The sequence below is a fragment of the Oryzias latipes genome, chromosome 3 (assembly GCF_002234675.1).
Source record: "Oryzias latipes chromosome 3, ASM223467v1".
Classification (NCBI taxonomy): Eukaryota; Metazoa; Chordata; class Actinopteri; order Beloniformes; family Adrianichthyidae; genus Oryzias; species Oryzias latipes.
In genome coordinates this window covers 8,951,394-8,974,510 of record NC_019861.2, presented here as the reverse complement: position 1 = coordinate 8,974,510, position 23,117 = coordinate 8,951,394, and the positions used below count along the sequence as shown (strand labels likewise).

The window sequence follows — 23,117 nt, the reverse complement described above, 5'->3', positions numbered from 1 at the left end:
TCGACTATTCACCGGGACCATGGTATAAATGCTGATCGTCACGATGGGTTAAGGAAAGCATCATTTCAGAGAGAAAGTTCACCTCTCACCGCTTGTTTTTCTCCAGATGATGAAGCAAAAGTTTGTTTTAAAGGTTAGGGTTACGATTGTTTTCAAGCTTCGTAGTCAAAGCAATAAAGAATTTACAAAGATTTATCAAACTCATTAATACAGAAATAATTAAATGCATAAAAAACAGAAAATAAAACAAACAAAAAATACAATTAAATCCCAAATTCTTAATTGAATATAGTGGAATTAACTAAAGTTAATTAGAGCTTGATTTATTACTTGAAAGGAGTGGGAAGAAGCGATCTTATATAATCCCACCCCTACTGAGTTTATTCATTTAATAGTCTAACAGTCTTTGAAATCCGGTTCTGATCCGATAGATTCTTTTCAACTAACAAATCCAGTGCCTAGTAATGATTGATTATCTTCAGAAAACATTAATTCATGATTTCAGTAAGCAGTAACGAGACCGATATGTAATAATCATTGATTATCATTAGAACACATGATCACATTAAACCAGTTATTATTGCCACACATTGCAGATCAAGTAAAGAAAATCAATGGCTCATTGATTGTAATTAAAACCTCTCAATAATCATTACTGCACATTACAATGTAATATTCTTTGGTTGTAATTAAAAGAGCTTTGATTATTTCACCACAATCAAGTTCACACATGTATTTGGAATTATTCAAACACCTGTTGATCCTTAACTCCCCTTGTCTTTATATTGTGAAATCAGAGTTTCTTTATACATTTTCTTTTTTACATTTGGATATTTGAACATTGTTTGATCTCATAGCTTAATCAGTTCCAAAGTTTAGTGCCACACACAGGAACCTTTCTTTGTGGTTCTTATCAGTTTGATCTTGAAGTTCCTGCATCCCCTCCTTCATTTTCTAAGAACTGTTTTTGGATATTAATTGGTAACCACCCACTGGCTCTGTTTAGAAGATACGCTGTGTAAAAGTCCACAACGTCATTCAGTTTTAAAAGTCTAGATTGATAAAATAAATCGTTTGTATGATCAAGTTATCCTGCTTTATGTACAATTCTGATAACTCGTTTTTAAAGTAAAAAGAGAGGATGTTGTGAGCTCTTAAAATTATTCCCCAAAATTTCTATACAGTGTAGGTGAAATATGGTATAAATTATAAATATCTACTGTTGTATTCTAACATATGTTTAGATCTATTTATTTATGTTGATCTCCTTTAAGGATCCTGTGTTGTACAGTTTTGTTATCAGTTAAATACAAAGAAACATGTTTTTACCCATTAACTTCATATTTTTTAGCTCAAGTCTTCATCCAGTGTCAATGCTGATTGGTAGAAATGTTACATATTTAACCTGGATCAGATCTGTATTCTGCTGTATGATGCATTGCCAGGCATGTATTCTATTTTTGGTTGTGCAACCAGAACTGTTTTAATTTGATGGTTTACCCCTTGTAGTATCTTAGATGACCCCACCCTTACATTGACGTGTTCTCCCTGCCATAACAAAGGTGGATAAAGGTGGAAAGATTTCATGAAATCCATGGACACCAGTGAAGATCACAAATCATTGAAGAAAAAAGGTTCAGTGCACTGTTTAGTGGGTCTAGATGACCCAACTCCCAACGTTAAAGAGCCTAGGGTAGCACAAGGGTTACAGAAGTCTACCAGAACACGGGCTTTGTGCTCAGATGAAAACGAGCATCTTAAGACATAATAGTTGTTTTGTTAGTGGGACTACTTTACATGCTTCATGACAGCAGCAGAGACATGAAGGCCAATGTTTGTGAAAGAAAAGCTGGGGGAGTGACAAAGCAAAGATGGGACAAAGTAAGACCTGTTAAAACAAGGTGTTAGTAGTGGCTTTGTAAAGCTGCGATTTATAATTAGAAATAAGAAAATGGCTTAGATGTTTTAAAGAATCCAACATTTTTTATGATATATTATTTGATGAATTCTGGTAATGAGTTGTCAGAAAAAACAATTCAGATTACTTCTACTTTTTGCCATTTGTTTTCAATTATTTAATTTAGTATTTAGTTGTTGTTTTCTAAGCATTTTGTTCTTTTTACACCTTTAGAAAGTGTGATTATTTTTTCCAACCTCTTCCACAGTAACTAAACTTCTTTTAAAGATGGTGTCGTTTGCTGGAGAGCTAAATCACTTTGAATTCCATTTACAGCATTAGCCTTAATCCTTCTGAGAAAGCTTTCTGCATCATTTTGCAGTTTTCTTTGCGGGAATACTTATGTAATTCTGGAGGCGATTTAAGGTCAGTCAGTGATGTTGGAAGGAAAACATGTAACATAAATACCAATACCAAGAAGTAAATGACTCAAAACTAGTAATTTATTTCGCACACACAGTAAATACAAATACATTGATATCTAGAAAACAGTTGTGAAAACTGAAATAGGCAGATTTAACAAAATAGTTATTTAAAAAGGAAGTTTAAGAAAAAAAAGGAGCAATAAAAACAACTCAGCGTGGAAAATGATAGTAAATGATAAATGATACAGAAATAAAAAAAATAAACAAACATTAAAATTGATTTTCTTAGCCTAAAATGCCTGTTCCAGTTCAACCCAAAAAGTGTTCATTTGGGTTGTGTTCACAGTTATTCATCTTGCATATTTTAATTAGTAATTGCATATTGCTAATGCAAACTATTGATATAATATTGTTGGATGTCGTACACTGGTTAAAGCCTTAGTCACAACTGCCATTATGTGTGGACACAGGGTGTCTGCGGCTGAAAACTGGGCAAACCTGTGTGGGACATGCAGGAAAACGGAAAAAATCTTCACAGGCGGCAGGTCACAAATCCTTTGAACTGCACAAAGAGCCTGCTAGTGCTGTAAAGGTGAAGGGCAGGCTTCATAAGAAAGTCCTACCAGAGTTTTTATGTCACATTCAGACCCTGTGCTGGCCTGGGTCGATAAAGAGCCAGTACACTTCGTACAATACTGTCACCATCATCAGGAGTGCAAACAACTTACCTTATCCTTATAAATACTTCGAAATACACACACAACGATGGTACTTTCTATCTTTATGACGTCCTGTCGGTAGCTTAGCCTAACGAACATCATCTGAACTATAAATCTTTTGTCTAAGTGGCTTCCATTCATGTGGCTCCCACTTAAATGAGTGGGGAAATGTTTCAAAAAAGATGATTTTAAGTTCAGATGCCGTGACTTAATATAAATGGGAACTATCCTCAACACCTGCTGATGCAGGTCATCATTTATCAGGAACATTTGGGTCATATGAAAAAGTGAAGAAGTGACACCTCAAAGTGGGTTAAATTCCATTAAAAATATTTTACAGCCATCCTGGAGATCCTAACTGATGCTATAACTTTAGAACTAAGGCAATACCAAGGGTAGATCCTACTAGGATAATTCCAATAGAAATGATGTGTCATTTTCTACACATGTATTTACCTGAACGTTTATATTTATCAGCACACCTGTGGAGCAAAGTTCGATTTACAGCACTATGAGAGTACTTAGCAAAATGATGGCTGGATGCCAGGATGCTGAACAAAAATGACCTCCAGACCCTGTGGGGGGCTTAATTCCTCCAGTCCTCAAACATTTGCTCTGATTTTATTCTGAAAAGCTGATCTGCTGAGTAAAATGTGAACAAAAAGATAAAAAAGCTGGTTTTCCAGTGTAGCAAAGTTGTGTGTATTTATATAGCAGAATAGAAAACAAACCCCTTAAAAAGAAGCAATAATTATTAGAAAGCTCTGTCTGCTTTTGCTTTGCTTTGCTATGCATCCACAAATTTGCCCCATGTGTAGCAGTCTTTGTGTTGTGCCCCAGAACTGAGGAGACCAGCTGCTGCAGTTTTTGGATGAGTATTGTTGTTCCTCTCCAGAGTGATGAAGTATTCAGACTGTGATAGTCTGGGGTTTTCACTTCTGCAGCTCTTTTTTTTCTGTGACAGTATTAGTAACTTTTTTGTCAATGAAAGGCTTTGAAGTTTCTTGGACTGTAAAAAATCTCTTGTTATTTTCTATGTTGGAGAGAAATCAGATCAAATCAAATCAACACACTTAGGATGAATTCTCAGAAAAGGCACATAAATTCCTTTCATTTTCACTCAATTTCAAGTTTTTCAAAACAAAATATGAATTCGTATTTGATAACCTGACTCTCTTACGTCTGAGGGGAGCAGATTTTCTAGCCTATATACAATAATTTTATGATAAAGCTAAAATTGCTTGCTTTTTGTCTGGTGCATAAAAAATGTAAGCTGGGATTTTTGAGAGTATTTTTGTAATTCCCAAAACAAAAAAATTATGAAAAGTTTGCTTTTGAATGTGGCTTGTGTGCACATTTTCCAGTTAGTTTTATGCATATACATATGTATGTAAATCTTCTGATAAAGTACTTTTATATTTGAACATTTTGAATTGTTCTGTAGCTTTTGTTAACTTTATTCAATGGACTTTTAGGGCCACCAAAAGAAAAAAGTAAAATAACGAGTTTTAATGTCATTCATATACAAGAAAAGCTCATAAAAAGACACGTTTTTTGCGTAAATTTATGAGATTAAAGTCGAAGTGAGCTTACGGAGGAGCAAGTGAACGCCGCGCAGCAGATCGATTAACCTTTGTTTAAAAGGTGAGTTGAAGGTTTATTGATAACGTACAAAATGTTTGGAAGCTCATTTGTTTGATGTACGATTTATTCATGTTTTATTTGTTGATGGGTGGTTTGCTCTCTGCAGCCGTTAATGAAGCCATCGCTACACTAACAATAATTTGATTTTGAGTCACCAAAAAGTTCAGAATTTCTTTTGTCTTTAAAACCCATTTGGAATAAAAGCTTTACAAAATGCTCCACATCTTTGATCGTCAACCAACGCTCGGCCTCCCGGCCGTCCTCCGGACCTACTTCGCCGGACCGCTCGACCTCCCGGCCGTCCTCCGGACCTACTTCGCCGGACCGCTCGGCCTCCCGGCCGTCCTCCGGATTCTTCTCGGCCTTGCTGGCGTGCCGAGCCCGGCCTCCATGAACTTCATTGTCTGTCACTGTTAGTCTCACGGGCCCCCTCCTCCTTGGTGGCCGGTTGGAACCTCGGAGCGGTTTCTTGAGGGGGGGGTACTGTCATAGTTTGAGTTTGTTTTGTCTTGGTTTTTGCTTTAGTTCTTGTTCTGTCTTGTTTGGTTCTGTTTCCTGTTTTATTTTGAAAGGGTTCCTGTCTTGTCTTGTCTTCAGTTGTACTTCCTTGGTCCCCATCTGCCCTGATCGTGTTCACCTGTGTCTTGTCTGCCCTGTCTGTATATAAGTATTGTCTCTGCCTTCCTCTTGTGCTGGTCCATTAACGTCTTCATGCCTCGTCGTCCTGTCATGCCACGTTCCATGTTTCATGCCACGCCACAGTGAGTTTTGTTTTGTTTTGTGATCCTGCTCTGCAGCGCTTTTTGTTATTAAAACCCTCTAGCCTTGGAACTGTTTGCCTCCCGTCTCTGCATTTGGGTCCTACCGGCTCTCGAGCCCCCCTCCACATGACAGCCCTAAAACTCTGTCGTAGATTGACTAAAACACAAATGAATGTCAGAATAACTTTTTGCACCTAAGCAAAGGTCAATGTTTCTGTAGTGCATCATGGGGAGTCACATACAGGGAAAATAAAACACAAAGTAGAATTAACAAGATAATTAATTTTAATTTAGCATATGGCCCCCAGGCCATAGTTTGTCCACTCCTGCCCCTAGAGACTAGAATGTTTTTTTTAAAATAAGTATTCTTCATAACACTATTTTCCTCACCCCATTGGCAAATATTTTTGCTCATATTAAAGTGATTTCTTTAAATGTAAATAATTTTTGACTTATTTCTAGGGTGCCTATTTAGAATAGAGCAATTTTGTACGCTCATACTTGTTGCAAAGGCAATAAAGGCAATTCATCGAGGACACACTACGTATTAGTTGTATTGTTTGTTATTAAAAAAAACGTTGTTTTTTAAGATTACTGGATACAACTTGTTGATAAAGTGACTTTTGTATTGCCTGTTTTAATCAAAGATGAAAGATCTTATCAAATACATCTATTTATCAAACAGAGGTGTTGTTTAATGCTTAGCAATGCCATCATCTTGGGTTTCAGATTCAAATGTTTCAGATTGTTGTGATAAAGGAATAATCTGACAGACTTTTTCTCTTGGCGTCTTTGGACCTTTGGTTTAAGGTTTTACCGTTAATCTAGTGCATCTGGATGTCTTTCCTAACATAATCCAGGTCTAACATGATGCTGAGATCTGAGGGTTGGCAAAGAACCGGACCATCTGCTCATGGGCTCTTTGTTCTTAGGCTGTAAGACATTTTTAATCTGCCTGTGTCACATTATAGCAATGAGTTTATTTGGAATCACGGGAGACCGACCTTAATGATAATGATCACAACTTTTAACTGTAATCTGTCTATAACTTGTTAAAAATTATAGTTACTCACCAGATATGTTCATTTTGCCAATGATTCCAATGCCTTGCAATCCTTAGACTGTCATTTTCTGGCCCGTCTTTTCAGGATTTGCTACAAGATTCTGTTTTAGGTTGCTTTCCTTTTTCAGGTACTAAACACTGGCTTACGAACACTTCTTAACGGGTTGCAACAACAAAAGAAAAAACAGTTGCTTATATGAAAAAAATTTTTTATCAAGCGGTGGCCGGGCCGGGCTCAAGGTCTGGAATGAAAAGTATAAGGAACAAAAGCAGTCAGTAAAATGAAAAAAAACTTTCTAGACCACTTCTAATGTTAAAAGACCGAAAATCTGTCTTCTTCGGATTAATCTTAAGGAATGTTCTTAAATGTGGGATCAATTCAAGTTCTCTTATCATTATTATTCTGGTCTGCAGCAGTCCTGGACTACGTATCATACACCTGGTGACACAGGAACCAGCTACTAGATGGTTAGATGGTTTCGCCCCATACCCAGGTCTGACAACCGATTTGCACGTCAGGACCGCTGCGGGCCTCCAGCAGAGTTTCCTCTAGCTTCGCCCTGCCCAGCCATAGTTCACCATCTTTCAGGTCCTATGCCCAAATGAATTTTGGGTATAGTAAACAGCCCCCTTGAAAAAAATTTCTTCAAAAAAGAAAACTTTTGTTTAAGTGACCTCCACAAAATGTCATCCACACCATCAGGTTAAGTCTAAAACCACAACCAAAGTGTCATTGACCTTTGACCTTGGGAAGTGGCCACATTTAAAAATCACCTTTAGTATCCTCTACACATTTATAGTCCTCCAAAGGCATTTCAATCTATTACTTCCTAACTACTAGAGTATCTTTGGGAAGCTTCTTTGGAAAAAAGGTTAGAATTAGAAATTGTAGATCTTGAACAACTTTAGTGCGGCGAGCTCGCAAATATGGCATTTCCTGTGCTGTTTACACATTTTCTTTCAGCAGAATATTACAAAATAGTAATTCATGAATTGTTTGCTCAAGCTCAACAAAATGACATAACATACAATACGAACATATTGGGGATATGGGACGTGGTTAACCAAAAACCTCCGTCACCAAGAAAATCCAGGAATTTCCTTTAGTCGGCTTTTCTAAAAAGGACATTCACCTGTTTGTTCCTCCCAGGTGAGCACAACACAAAATGGTTGCTATGGTGATAAAACCAACAGAAAAGACAGAATTTAGAAAAAAAGTGCTTTTTGAGGAATATGTCATATTCAGCTCTGAGCTGGGGAGGACACGGCACAAGTAGCAGCCACTCAGCCAGTGAGAATGGGTCAAAGGGGAGTGGTGATGGCGAGTAGCCCATGTGAGCATGCTCACAGCTTTAACAATATTCTAAATATTGGTAATGATAATATATACTAGGATGCCTTTGACACAAAATATGTAGAATTGGTTTACTGACCATGCACTTTAACATCAGCAAGAATCTTTGGAAGCTCTTAAAGAAGAGAAGAAGTTCCTGGTCTTCTGTGCGTCTTTGTGTGGTTTGTTTTGGTTTTCAAATCCAGTCTCAGGAGATGCGGAAAACGTAGAGCTCGTCCAATTGTGGTGCTTAGCGACTGAGCTTTGGCAGGGTTTTACCAAAATTGCATTGTTTGTTCTTCCACATTTTGTTGTGACAACCTCCAGCGGGTTTTGTTTATGCACTCTTTTAAATTTCCCAGGCATAGATAATCATATTCTAATCCAGATTAAAGTTTTCTCTTTTCCTTTCTGCCAAAACAAAGGACAAAGACAAAGACAAAGACAAAAAGAAAGATCATGTTTTGTCCATTGTAGCAATATTGAGAATTTTAAGAAAACCCTATATTGTTTCTTTAAAAACAACATTTCTGCAATTTGGTTTAAGGTTATCTAAATTTAAAATCTGTTTCAGGCCTTTTCTTGAAATATAAACCTATATAGGATTGAGTGAACTTTACAAAAGATCTCAAAAATCCATGAGCCTGCCCAAATTGATGTCTCACTAAGAGCATAGAATGACACAACTGTGTGTACGCTGCTCCGTTTTATTTACTTTCCTCTCAAGATCATTGACTGTCATTAACTTTTATTTTTCATCCATGCAGCTTATTCCTACTTAGCTGCATTTACTACAGAATTGCAAGATTGGAAGCAGTTCAAGCTTTTGACTTTGGATTTTGGTGGTTCATGGTTTTTTCTTTTGATTGTAACCCTTGTGCTATCCTAGGCACTTTAACATTGGGAGTGGGGTCATCTAGACCCCACAAGACAGTGTGCTGAACCTTTTTTCTTCAATGATTTGTGATCTTCACAATGGATTACATGAAATCCTCTCCACCTTTATCCACCTTTGTCATGGTAGGGAGAACACATCAATGTAAGGATCGGGTCATCTGGACCCCATAGGATAGCACAAGCGTTTTTAAAGCCCAAAGAGGAGCACTCATCCTAACATGGCACCGTTTGCCAGTCACACCATGGCTGTTAGTTTGCACGCACCAAAAGATATACTAAACTATTTTAGAACCATTCTATTGTTTATTGCATTTAATCTCTTTTGTGGAGCTCTGGTCAGACTGTTTAGCTGTGCTTTTTTATGACTGAACACACAGATAAGAAAATATATTTATTATTCACCTGTAAAGGATAAAGTTGCTCAGTTTGGTCTAACACTTCAGGAGCTTTTAAAGTCCCCCTGTGATTATCTTTTGATCTATATTAAAAGCATTCCTCTTTTAATTTTGATTATGGCTTTTTCTGCCAAAATAAAAAAAACTTGTGTTATTTTCAAGGACATAATTTCTGCAGAGCGGCAGTAGTTTATTAGAAATTTACCTCTGAGTTGTGGACTGAACTGTGAATGCGGAGCCTTCCCCTACTTCCCATCATCCATCTGTTTATGTGCACTCCTGCTAGTTACAGCCCCTCACACCCCCAATATAACATTTCTGGTGCAACAAAATGGCAAGCACTCATGGAGCTATCAAGCCGTTCAGTTTTTATCCAAATGCCAAATCAGACGAGGAAAACAAAGACGTACATGGATCTAGTTGTCCACAAGTAGATGCATTGGAATGAGGAGTTTTTTCAACAGCATTTTTATCCTCTGCTCCTTTCTTATAACGATTTGTAAAAAGAAATACTCAGAAAATACAATTTTAAGATTAATTACCTAAATATATATCCTCCTGCATTGGAAAAACGCAATAAGAATATGCTAAAAACACCCAAAAACACAATTTTCATCAGAGTGGGTCTAAAGCAGTCTATTTGCCTTTATTTTTTGACATAAATATTTTTTTTTTCATACAGGCAATCATTATGACATTCACTTAGCACTCTTAGCATACCATAATAATAACTTTCACTGAAGCATGTAAACTGAGCAAAAACAGGTAGATGATCAAAGCAAGGGCACAGGAAGCAGTGCCCGACCGTCGGGCTATGAAGGTGGACATCCTTCATTCACGGCCAACGCTGTTCCGCTCTGCAGACGATGAATGCTCGCCGGCCGTCATTTCAGACACACGTGCTCTCTTTGTTCTCCATGCTGCTTCAATGCAGCAGAAAATAGGTGGTGGGGGGGCAGCATTCAGCAGATACATCACGCTCATGTAGCACAGACATCGGCGCTTCTTTGACATGCTCCCAGCACAGTCAGCAGTATGCCAGAGAAACTGGCCAGATTTGTGCTGTGCTGGAGTTTTTGTCTCTAGAAAGCACAGCATCCCCCCCAAATCAGAAAAAGAGAGAGAGAAGAAAAATCAGAAAATGTGCTTTTAATTTTCTACTGGATTAGGTAGAAGTTGTTGTTTTTTCTATAAAGTTTGATTGCTGGAAAAATAGGAACATGCAAAAGAAAAAGAAAAGAAATTGAAAATTCTTCTTTTACTTGGATATTTCAGCTTTTATTTTCATTTTTGGGAAATGCAGCTGCAGATAATTAGGCCTGTTCACAAAAAGCAGTCAGTGGGTTAAAAATACATTTTCAAATGAACAGGAATGAGTTACTGCTTATGTCCACATGATGGCGGTCTTTCATTAAACTTGAAAAAGGATCTTTTATGCAACATTCTGGCACCAAGCACTATTTGAAAAGGGTTTTCCTTGTTGTTGTGTGATTATCACAGTTTAAAACACATAAATAGTCAAAAATGCATTGGTTTGTAGATCTGTTTGTGTTGTTGTGGTCTCGTTTGGTCTGCTACTGATTGAAGAAACCATTAGAAGTCATCCCAAATGTTCACACTGATGACTTTCTGTCGTCTGATTTGACCAATTTGAAAATACAAGTATAATCTGTAGTTAGTTTAAACTCAATGGAAAAAACAAACGGTCAAAAACAAACAGCAACTTTCTTGAAACTGTGTTTGTCTCAGCAGGAAGGAGTAGATTTACCAAAAAGAAATAATTAGGAAAATTGCTTGCTGATGAAAATTCTCATCATTTTGATTTCAGAGTGTTTCAAACATGAGGAAAGGTATCATTTGGACTTCCAATCCTTTGTTTTTCTGCTTTCCGCTCAAAGTTAATGAATGAATGACTCATCATGTCGATCTGATTTGAAAGGCTGTTTGTGTCTCATTGTGTCTTTGTGAAGAGTTTTAGCCACAGCAGAGAGGAAAACATTTTACTCCCATCCTTCCAGACTGCTTATGGTGACACTCTTGTACATCCGTTTCCAGTGAATAAGTTGAAAAGAACTGAAAACAGAAGGCAAAAAGCTTGCCTCTTTACCTCATGCATCTGATTGCCAATCATCTGTCGTCATCTATCCTGCCGCATCGCCGCCTTTTTTCACGCAGTTCTACACACCATCTGTCAAAAACGGAGAAAAGGAGCGTCGTAACTATTGCAGTTTAACATTTGCATCCTGCAAATATTGACAAGGTCCTGTGAGGGATGTTCTGCTCAAATAATCCGTCACAGCAGATGAAATTGTGGCAGTGTTAAATTTAGATCATTTCATGAACACCGTTCTTTCCCCTCCTTTAGAGGTTCCTGTCTGCTGCTCAAGCTTCTAGCAAACGTTCAAACCACTTTTGATCCTCTATCTGGAAAAAAAACAACAACAACAACAAAAGTGCGTTGCTTTTCATGTGTGACTGTTGCAAAGTCTTAAACATTCATTTATTCATGAGCCTAACGTATTTTGCAAATTGCATCCTTTAAAAAGTTAGCCTAACTTAACTATTTAAACATATTTTTGATGACCATCGTTTCTACGCTATAAGCAGCACATTAAACCCTTCAATTAAAAAAAATAATCACCTTATGTATTGATTCATTCTGGTTGTGTTTGCTGATGTCGAAGTGATTCTGAGAGCTACACGGCGATCTGTCAAAATGTTTGGTTGGGTGTTTTTATGAATGCTCTAACGCAGAAAACATGTAGCTGTGCTTTTTTTTATGCTATCAAGGTTGGAAGCTAGCATAGTCACAGCAACCTTTCTTTTTGGAGATATCATTCTGTTTTTGTCACGTGTTGTAAACAAGGTTGGGAGTCATAGGTATTGTGAACACGCTTACGCAGCTAACATGTAGCGTGTTACAGACAAGCTCTAGCGTTACTGAACGCAGGTAATAAAGTCTGACTGACTGACCCACTATTTTCATCTCAATTGATGCGTCTTATATACGACATAAGTACAAACGTAGACCATTCATTGACGGTCCGTCTTATAATCTCGTGCGGAAAATAAGGTTCTATAAAAATAATTTTTCTTCCTCAGGTATGACTTTTTTTTTATGCTCTATAGATTAAATAAAGTAATTTTTTTTGGAAACATTTCTCAAAAAAGGTAAATTTGGACCATCTACAAAGACTATAAAGTGTAATTGAACGGAGAGCTCACTATTCCCCGTTACACTCAGCGAGCCTTTAACCCTTGTGCTATCCCACTTTAACATTGGGAGTTGGGTCATCTAGACCCACTAGACAGTGCTCTGAACCTCTTTTCTTAAATGATTTGTGATCTTCACTGGTGTCCATGGATTACATGAAATCTTTCCACCTTTATCCACCTGTGTCATGGTAGGGAGAACACGTCAAAGTAAGGGTGGGGTCATCTAAGATAGCACAAGGGTTACACTGTCTGGTCAGAAAATGCCTCATGGCAGCAGAGGCTGGAAAGCGCCAGCCCAGAATGCCGTCACCGCCTCTTATCAAACGACAAGTCAGCCGCTTTCCTCTGAGCTGGACAAATGTGCTCCTTAAAGATACAGCGCACCACTCATTTCTGTTATTCTTGTTCCAAGTTGCTTTTGACATTCGGACAGAAACAGGTACGCTCCAAAGAATTACCAGAGAAAAACGTCTGTAGCGCTAAAGACTAGGCGTTCTGAGGATTGGAGCATGTTTCTAACTTTGCTGCAAAGCTACAGACAAGCCTTTTCATTTCAAAGACATTTCTGCAATAACATCAAAGTTTTCACACCTATTCCAGATGTCCACATCTGTAGACTCGGAAAATCGTGACTTGACTTCATAGCAAAGAGCCCCCCCCCCAAAAAAGAAAAAGATTTAAAGAAACATACTGCCTCATCTTTTAGATGTTTTTGGACAAATCTCTCCAGGAAGCCTGGGAAGAGTAACTCTTTTATCGTAAATGTGGTTTATTGAAACCAGACATCTGCCCCGCCGAATCTGCTCTTCAAGTCTTAAGCTCTACACATCGGGCATCAGACACTGTATCAAAAACAAGCTAAACTTTCATTATTGAACACGCAAATATCCCAAAATGTTCACAATGGACAAGCAGGGGAGGGTTTCTTCTTTTTCTACTGTTTACTAGCGCAGGTCCACCTACAGTTGGAAAAGGTTTGGTGTGAAATTATTGATTATTTTCAAAGGGGTTGGCACTTTCACAAATCAAATTGAAAGGGACTCCTACCAAATCGGAGTCCTTGATTGGTCAAAACTATACTCTAAAAACACGAGTTATGAACATTAAAGCTGAAAAGGCACCTTTATGAGCGTTTACATAGACTTTTCATTGGAAGCGGTGGCTTGAGTTGCAGAAGGTAGTGTGAACAGAGCTTCAAATGAAAATGTTTTATCATTTATACATGTACAGTATTATTCAAAACATCTGAGACAGGATTTGTTCTTCGAATCTTTTCTTTCGCACTTTTCGAAACACCAAGAGGAAATGCTTTTGAGTAAGTTTCCTGTGGAGTCCAAAAAATAGGTCTATATAAAATGTTAGATATTTGGGTGGGTGTGCCCACTCTTTTTCCTGAATAAGAAAATGGTCAAAAAAAGCACTAATTACTATGCAAGCTGCCTTCATTAAAATACAAATTTAAAGAACCTGATATATGCGCAACATGATTTCTGTTTGCATGTAATATTGACTGCTGGAAAACTCTTACAACATCAAAGGCTTTTTTTTCTGAATCTGGAATGAAAGCAAGCCTGAGTTTGTCATCCTCAGCCTCCTCATCTCCACCAGCATAACCACAGAAACCCTGAAGACATCCACCAAAAAAATATCTGGCACGATCTCGTTCTCCTTTCAGTTGTATTTCTGTTTGTTGTTTTTCATTTCTTTTCGCAGTTTAAGTATAACCCTGCACATCCCAGATCTTTCATTACATGGAAACAGCTGTGGAGTTCAGCACCGGAGCAGCTGAAAAAAGAGAGCAGCCTTTTAAAAAAAATCCTGTCAGGCGATTGGGCCAAACTCCTGTTGAGGGCACGGAAACATCTTTGTAATCAGGAAAAACCTCCAGTGCTGTCCTCGGCTCCTCTTTCACAGAGGAAATAATCTTCAGGTCAAATATAACTGCAGCAATAGTAGTATCTGTGTTAAACTCCTCCAGAGCTGCCTCTGCCGGCTGTCATCACAGGATGATGAACGGCTTCCTCCACTGGATCTGGGAGTTGAATTTATATAGATGTTTAAGGTTATGTAACTTCCTCACATCCGACAGGTTTAGTCATGTGACTTCAAATATAATGTCAAATTTATAAGGTAAAAATGTAAGCTGCTTAATGCTCTTCCAAATGTAAATACGTTAATGCAAGTTGCATGTTTTACAGCAGACTGGAGCCTTGAACAGATTGAAGCAGGTAGAGAATGATGCTTTGCATAAGGGAACGGCCTATGAATAATGAAGAAATACTGCAGTTCTTGTCAATAAGGAAGATCTGTGAACTTTGGGCTGCTGTTATTTCACTCTAGGCCAGGCATAATCACGCCTTCAGTCTGAACCAATAGCACCTCTATTCTTGCCAATCACAATCATATCTCATTTTTAAGTTATTGGATGTGTATTTGGATTGTATTCTGCATTTCACATGGTGTCGCCAGTCTTCCTCCACCATGTGCTCCACCAGGTGTAATGTTTTGCCATTGCGTCTAGACTCTGGAGTTAATCATAATTGGATTGCTCCCTGTTGCTCCAATTGTAGGGGCATTTGAAGCTGTAGTGGTGTCTGGTAGTTTTCTTTTATCCCTTGTGCTATCCTAGGCACTTTAATGTTGGGAGTTGGGTCAATAATTTGTGATCTTCACTGGTGTCCATGGATCACATGAAATCTTTCCACCTTTCTCCACCTTTGTCATGGTAGGAATAACACGTCAAAGTAAGGGTGGGGTCATCTAAGATAGCACAAGGGTTAAAGAGGAGCTGTGGGTGTTGGCTTTCCCTCTGCTGGTTGGGTGAGCCGCGTCATGCTTGTGACATGGAGGACAAACGCATTTCTTCACGTTCGGCGCTCTGAAGCAAGTATTGTAAGTATTGACTTTTGTTTTTGCATGACTATAAAATTCTAAAACCGATGCTTCATAATGCTGGACGCTAACGTTAATGACCAGCGACTATTTGTGACATCATCAAGTGGTGGTAACCTCCGAATCTGAACACTTTTTTTTCAATGTATCTCTCCTCTGAGAGGGATAAAGATAGGGAGAATCCGTATGGGTAGGGAAGCAATTCGGATTTGACCATAGTGTGTGTTCATCCCACACATGCATGTCCAGAGCTTAAACGCCAAAGATATTCACACTTACCGTACCTTCCGCACAATAAGTTGTACCTGATTATGAGGTCAAAAAAAGGTATATTTATATCATATGTAAGGCAAAAATCTTTCTCCCTGTGGTTGTTTTGACATGCTTACAAACCAAAATCTTCACCTTTCAAATACCAAAATCAAAACATGAAAATATGCATTTTAAAAGACAAGAGACTGAGTATTGATTTTTTTCGCCTGACAGTTTCGGTTTGGGTTTTTCAGAACAGTATTGTGTGTAGTTCAATGAAAACCTCATTTCACAGAGCTTTCTTATCAGAATGAGCAGCTGGGAACAGTCAGCTACAGTGACATTGTTTTAACAAACATATGACGTTGGCTTCAGAAGTGGCCCAGCTGCTGCATATAAAATCTGCCACCAATATTTCACAGCAAAATCAATGGGCGCTTGCTGAAAAGGCCTACAGGCTTTTGTTTACTTGTGTCCAAACAGTCTTAGCAATAGTGACCAGACAATACAGGGCTTGATCAAATGACCACTGTTGCCTTTCCCATCTCTCCTGAGGCAACTGACCCCACTGCCAAAGCAGAGCCATGGCGAGGCACACATGCACAAACATCAGCTGTGCACTGCCATCTCAAACTTGTCGAAAGAAATTGCCTGCCAACTTGTTATGTCTACAATAAAATGCCTGTGTCAGGAAAGAAAAGCCACATCTCAGTGGCTCCCTTTAAGCAGTTTCAAATGACATGAGTTGTTTTTGATTCTTTTTCCAAATGAGTAGATTTTAATATTATCTACTGTGTTTTTTTGGACTACAGGTTGCTTTATGGTAAAAGTCACAGCAGCAGCAAGAAGAATAATAAGGAAGAAAAAAATCATATATAAGTCACACTTTTGGGAGAAATTTGTTTAACAAAAGATGGGAATAAAAACAAACATTTATCTTAAAAAGTGAGTGATAATTACAGAAAAAACTCATAATGATAGACTGAATATATGCACGTCTTATTACCATCATACGTTGATGCTTATATAGCTGCATGAAACAGGAGGAATCTAGTATATTAGCGCAACATATAAACAACTCCTATATTTATGATCATTTAATCATCATTTAGTTCTCCATGCCTTTGTTTGGTGCAGCGCGAGCCATGCATTGCCCCCCTTCCCTCTCCCCTATGGGGGAGTGGGAGTGATTCCAGATTCCAGGTTGGCTCATCCGTGGTCCTGTACTTGGCCGTGGACCTCGCCTCTGGCTCGTCTAGCGCCCCCAGCCGGGGGCTGTAATATTAGGCTATAAAAATAAAATTGAATTATTCAGATAACCATAAAGAAATCCTAACAAGTCAACTAATCTCTTTATATCACTTCAAATCACTGAATCTGTTGAAATCTTCATCATCTGTGTCATTTTGGAACAAGTCCACTGAGCCTGGCGCTTCTACTTCTTCTGTGCTGCTGTCAGTAGCAAATACACCCACACCTACAGTGCCCTCTAGTGGTTCTTGAAAACAATGAACACATAAAGCTTTTTTTTTTTTTTTGATTGCATATAAGTCGCACCTGAGCATAAGTCATACCCCTGGGCAAACTATGCAAGAAATTGCAACTTTTAAGGTTGATCCGATAACAAACAAATATTTGTTTTGGTGTTTTAGAAACAAATCCAGTCACCAATCGTGATTTTACGTTATCCTGATAGGCCACGGAAACTAAAAATGTCACACAAAAAATGTGATGACTAAAACTGACCAACATCTTTTTAAGTGGCATTTAAAGCTTTAAATATCAGTCACGTAATTTTCCATCTTCATACCTGGTGGGTTTTCAATCCTCCAATGCCATCCGAATTCTTCCAGCGTTCCCTTTCATCTCGTTTTATTTCTCACACAGAGCATAACTTATTTCCTTTAGATTAGCTTGTAGTTGGTAAAATGAGTCATAAGTCTCTTTTATGTCGCATTGGTGCAGAGTGCATTGCCTTTTCCAACTGTCTAAATAACTCTTCCCCTCTCTTTGTTTTATTGTGTAGCTGTGTGCCACCATTCATTTTTTTACTTTATTTTTTCTGTGTGTACGGCTGTTTGTCTCACAGATTTAGAGTCGAAGCAGGATGAATGTTCCTGTAAGGGGTGCTTGTCAGAATCGGATGAAAATCTATTAAAAACAGAGAATAAATGACTTTATTATGGAAAACAGAATATGCAAGCGGCTGTGCGATGTAAAATATGAATGGCTTTTTAGAACGCTAAGCTCTTGTCTCATATCTTTCAGAGGCCAGGAGTCCTTTCATGTCCACCACCACCCTCTAAATCCTCAGCGCTCTAATCTCCCGTAACCACTTCCTGACTGCTGAGCCATCCTGGTACTGCCAGCATGGGGATGCCAGCCAAAAAAACACCCATTAGCACTGTTAAGCCGCAGCATCTTACCCCCAAAACTCCCTCCTTGCAGGAAAGGTGAGTTTCTTTGATTATTACCTGACTTCCCACTGTGGGCATTGATAATCCCATACTTTGGCAAGAAATCTGAAACATAATCCAGCCCCAACTACGGCTAAACTGAAAGGAGGATGCTGCTACAAGAAAATTCCTTTTCGAGAGGATAAATTGTCATAAGTGGCATGTGCAAACAATTACTAAATTGGCATTTCTTCTGGTTTTCTGTATTCTTCCAGACTGTGGGATTATAAAATCCAGGTTAACAAGTCTTCTCAGCAAACCCATCATTTTCACTCCCCACATTTTTTGTTTCTCCTTCTCATCTCCTTTCCTATCATTTTTGCTCTCTTCTGGTCCTGCCACCTATACCCCAGTTGGCCAAAGCAAACTGAATCACTCCAAAAAAACAGGAAAACTACAGCGAGCAAATATCAAAAAATAATGCTGCCAATGCAATCAGAGAGCATTTCTCCGTTTTTCCTCCTCTCGGCTTGCGCTCTGTGCCTCCCGTTCTCCCAAAGCACTGCAGCTCCTCCCTCCACCTCTCATCAGCGGCCCCTCCCTCTGCCTCTCTTGCTCTGCTAGGTGCAGCAGCATGTATGTGAGTGTGTGTGAGGCAGCAGAGCCGCCTGTGTGTTTACATGTCAGCCTATCAGTGCTGCTGGATTTAGCGCATCTGGAGAGGACGGAGGCATTTCTCAAATGCCCCTCAGACAAGGGATTCTCATCTCTGCACATATCCCCCTGAAAACCGTTTGATTCTGTCCTGAATTCTGCATCCCTGACTCCATGCTTTCGGAGGCATTTTGAATTTCCTTGGCAACATGGAGCTGCCTGAATTAGAATTCTCTGCATGACAGTCCTGGTAAGTACTCTGTCTCTATGGTGGGCTTTGAGCACTGAGTCACTGGATCTGATTTATTATGGTGCAGTGGTGGGGCCAGGGGATCGCCAGGGAGCAAATTAAAGTCAGGAAGAAAATTGTGTGTCCCAGCTAAATGAAGGGGAAGAAGAAGAAGAAGAGAAACAAATTTTTGTGCTTTGTCATTCAGATTTGATTTCACTTTACTATTCTGCTGCACAACTATAGAAATAAATGATGTGACATCTGTGTGTACAGAATACAGTTCAACATTTCCCACAGTGTGTGTTTAAATACATTTTAGCTTCCTGCTGGATTTTTTGTTTTTTGTTTCAAATCAACATTTGCACCTTTTTGGTCAAATGTGACAAAGTTGAACATTAAACTGTCTATTAGCAGGTTCATCTTCCCGTTTCTGGATCACCTCATTAATATGCATGTTGCCTCAAATGGCAATAAAGTCATCCACACTGACACACATTTCCAGCACTCGCTTGCTGTTGGCCATTTCCTGTGGCAATGAGGGATGCTTTTGCAGGTGGCTGGTTTGCCACAGGTTAGATAGATGGATGTCTCTGGTGTTGATGGCGAGGGTGGGCATTGGGGGAAACGCGTGCTTGTGTATGCGTGAGGGGGGGGGGGAGTGTGTATGTGTGTGTGGGTGCTCTAGCTGATTATTTATGCAGGCCAAATGAACAATATCCCACAGCTTTATTTATATTGCCTTCTGTATTTGCATCATCATAATCATGGCTGCAATGCTCGAGCAGGCAGGGAGCCAAAGAAGCAGAAAGTCTTTTTTGGAACAGAGCAGCAGCAACCACTGCAAGCCCCGGACCCCCAACAGTCTCTGAGGGAAGCTTTTGCTTCTCATATCAAGGTTTTATGAACCAGACAAAGCTTTTAATTGGGACTAATTAATCAGGTGCTAACGGCTGCAGGGAATCTTATCCTTTGGTTGTTATTTAACGCATTCAGAACAAGTTACGTGACTGGAAAATGATCGGTTCACGCTTGTGGCTTGGCGTTCTGAGCACAGCAGGTGAATGACTGGGTAATAGATATTGCCATTGTTACCAGGCAAACTGCTTTTCCAGTGATCTACATTGCAATCGTTATTGCAGTGCGTGTTACTTATTGTCAGCATCGGTTTGTTGTGCTTGCGTGGTGTGCATGTCTAAATATTCGCTTGTGGATGCAGAATCAGCAGATACTCTTTAGGTTCAAGCAGGAAGCCACAGCATTTACTATGGCCTATTTCTATGCAAAATAATACTAATTTAGGAATTATTCCTTTGTGGTAAAAACCTTTTGCATCACAACAGTACCGATTCAGCCTTCAGTATTATTTAGCGCAAGAGCTCCAAAGATAATATTAATATTAGTATTCACACATTGGAATACAGACTAACATCATCATTATCTGCATGCTACACAAGTATTTGTCTCAAATTGTGTTATGTGTGTGTTTTATAGATCAATCTATCAGTTGTTTGATGTGAGGAAAATGATGTAAGGAAAATGAATAATAACTTATTCATTTTTTGCTGATAATAAAGAAGTATGGAATTTAAAGGTCTCCACATTTGATACTGTTTTTTTTATTTTCACACATTAACATCTGGAACAGCAGCAGTAAAAAAAATTTTTTAAAAAGGACCCTGGAGTCATGGTAACAACAGCAATGAATGAGGCGACACCTCTGCTTGTCAAACATAGTCTGTCTCACTTTATTGTTAGCAGAAGGAGCAAGTTTGAGCAAATATTTAAAACATAACGGAGCCCCAGCATTTCTGCCTTTATTGCTTAAAGAATGAAAAGACGGATCGCCAACTATTCTTTTGTCCAGACAGGTCTTCTGGTGATTTTTCAAGGGTTCCCACTGGGAGACAGTATGTATGCATTGTCTGAAGTTTGTGTGGAAAGGCACAGAACTCTAAATTGGGAGGAATTCTTTGACCATGCAGGCCCTTCTCTGCTGAACAAATGTTTTTTTCTTCCCCAAGTTATCCTTTTTGATGTTTTTTTTTTTTTCTAACTAAAAAGCAGCCTCAACCCTGGACATTATTTCTGAATGTTTTTTTTATATGAACAAAATGGTTTGTTTATATGGTGTAAAACCCAGAAAAGAATACAAATATTGAATTTTCCGTGCTATAAATCACAATTCAAAGCCTTTTTTATGAATGATTCGTGCCTTATAGTGCACAAAATACAGTGTCTTAAAGTGAACCATGGAGATCAGACTCAGGATAGCAACATGAGAATTTACATTTCATATATAAATACTAAGAAAAAAAAGTCAAAAGAAAAATCCAGAGCTTTAACTTACCGTCACAGATTTAATGGAAAAGTCCTGAGTTTAAATATTTCAGTGATTTAAAGAGAAAGATTCAGTCAGGAATATGATTTTGCTTTTTTCAAATTATAATCAGCAGTGTAAACCACAAAGAGAATGAGACTCACTCACAAAAAATATTTACTTCAAAACTAAATCAAAAGACAATAATAGAATATCAGGTCATACCACTGAAAAGCAATGGGAGAACATAGAAAATGGAAGCCTTAAAGTGCGATTATCTGGTACAAATCTTAACCGTTTGTACCATATTTAATACACATTGAGACCTCCTATCTCATTAGCAAGATTCTAACTTTTCCTCAAAAACCCATTGTATATGACAGTCCATGTTTTCTGCCCTGTAGTTCATTTTCATTCCGCTAGGGGCAGTAGAAGTACGTTAACTGTCCATTTCAAAATAGATGCTTTCAAGAAATCCTAAAAAACACTTTTGAAGTGAAAATATTGAATAATTTTCTAAACTTTATGGTGAGAATAATTCATCAATTGTTCAATATTTATTTGAATGACAACTTTCTATATTGACAGGATGTAACATTTCTTGATAATTAATTATTTTTAATATAATTATTCTTTTGAAATAATGTATGGATCAAATTTTAAACAGTGGATAAATAATTTTCCTGAAAACACATATTGTTGTGAAAAACGTATAAAAACAATCAACCTACGTATCCTAACAGTTTTTTGTAGATTTCATCAAAGGGTTTAAAAAACTCTTAGAGGTAGTGGGCTTTATGGGGTTAAAAACCGGATATTCATTTTTCAACTGTTACTGTTGAAAGAAAATAGTTGCTAGTTAGAACTAAAATGGATTCACCTGATTAACAGGGAGGCTGAAGGGGTCGATGGTGGCTTCAAGGATTTGAATCAATCATGGATTTTTCCCACAGACTTTTGTTTTTGATTACACACAAAACAACAAGATTGAGGTTTGAAGAAATGTTCTGTCATCCTTTTCGAGATGGTGATGTCGCACAGACAGAGAAAGGTTTATTTAAAACAAGAATAAATAGAACACAAGAACTAAAATTGTCATTAGGTGTTCAACTCTACGGTGGCCCTGAAGTGCCAATCACACCAAAAGAAATCACGTGACGTAAAAACATATTAAAGATCACAACGAAAATTAAAAAAGCAAAACAAAAAATGAAAAAACAAATTTACATTTTGAAACCAAAAAAATAAGTAAAAAAGAATGTAATGAAATAGAAATTAAACATTTCAGAAAATAACCGTTTCACTGTCCAAAAACATGCTTAATAGGTTAATTGGTTCATCTAAATTGTCCAGAGGTGTGAATGTGAGTGCGCATGGGTGTGTGATATGTGTGACCCTGCTGGCGACCTGTCCAGGGTGTCCCCTTCCTACGCCCATAAGTGACCGGGATAGGCTCCAGCAGCCCTGTGACCCCGAAAGGGACAAACGGAAGAAGATGAATGAATGAGAAAACAAAAACAATTTCCAAAAGGAAATGTTGAAAACCAAACACAATAAGTAACCGGATAAGGTAGGCATGATGGGATGATGATGTTTGAGTTTTTTCAAAGATTTCTTTAATGTCCACATACTGTTGTCTTTAGTGTGGAGCCGATCCAGTATTGATTCATGCTAAATAACTTTTGGTTGAAAATATTAGCGGTGTCTTACTCGTACTTACCTTTTCTGGTTTGTGTAGAAAAGCAAAGGAAAAACACTTCCACAAAAAATATGTAAATAAAAATGAAACAAAAGTAAAAACCAGAAAAGACAATACAAGAAGAAAAGCAGCGTTTCTTTCCATCCTGCTGCCACATATTTTAATATTTTTATAGCTGTATTTTACCTAAAAAAGTCAATTCGTTCCCAGTTGTAATCTGAAATAATTTCCAATGAAGGTGAAATTGCACAGAAGGGGACAAACCATGAATCAATAGAAGCCAAACATTCCTATTTGTACTGAAATAAACAGACGAAGCATATTA

The 23,117-nt window shown here is 38.2% G+C and overlaps 1 protein-coding gene across 2 annotated transcripts in view; it reads left to right on the top strand.

Annotated features, from left to right (window-relative positions):
* Positions 1-17,030: 17,030 nt before the first annotated feature.
* The window catches only part of LOC101161616 (leucine-rich repeat and immunoglobulin-like domain-containing nogo receptor-interacting protein 1-B), a 29,215-nt gene continuing 23,128 nt past the window's right edge, over positions 17,031-23,117 (top strand). Inside the window, exon 1 of one of the 2 annotated variants that reach the window (XM_023952493.1) lies at positions 17,031-17,947. Coding sequence is in view for 1 of the 2 variants with exons in the window: in XM_004066851.4 (XP_004066899.1) it covers positions 18,783-18,794 (12 nt within the window). In the remaining variant the exon portion in view is untranslated. Of the gene's footprint in view, positions 17,948-18,499; positions 18,795-23,117 lie in introns of those variants that run through there. The other variant, XM_004066851.4, reaches the window with a different exon arrangement.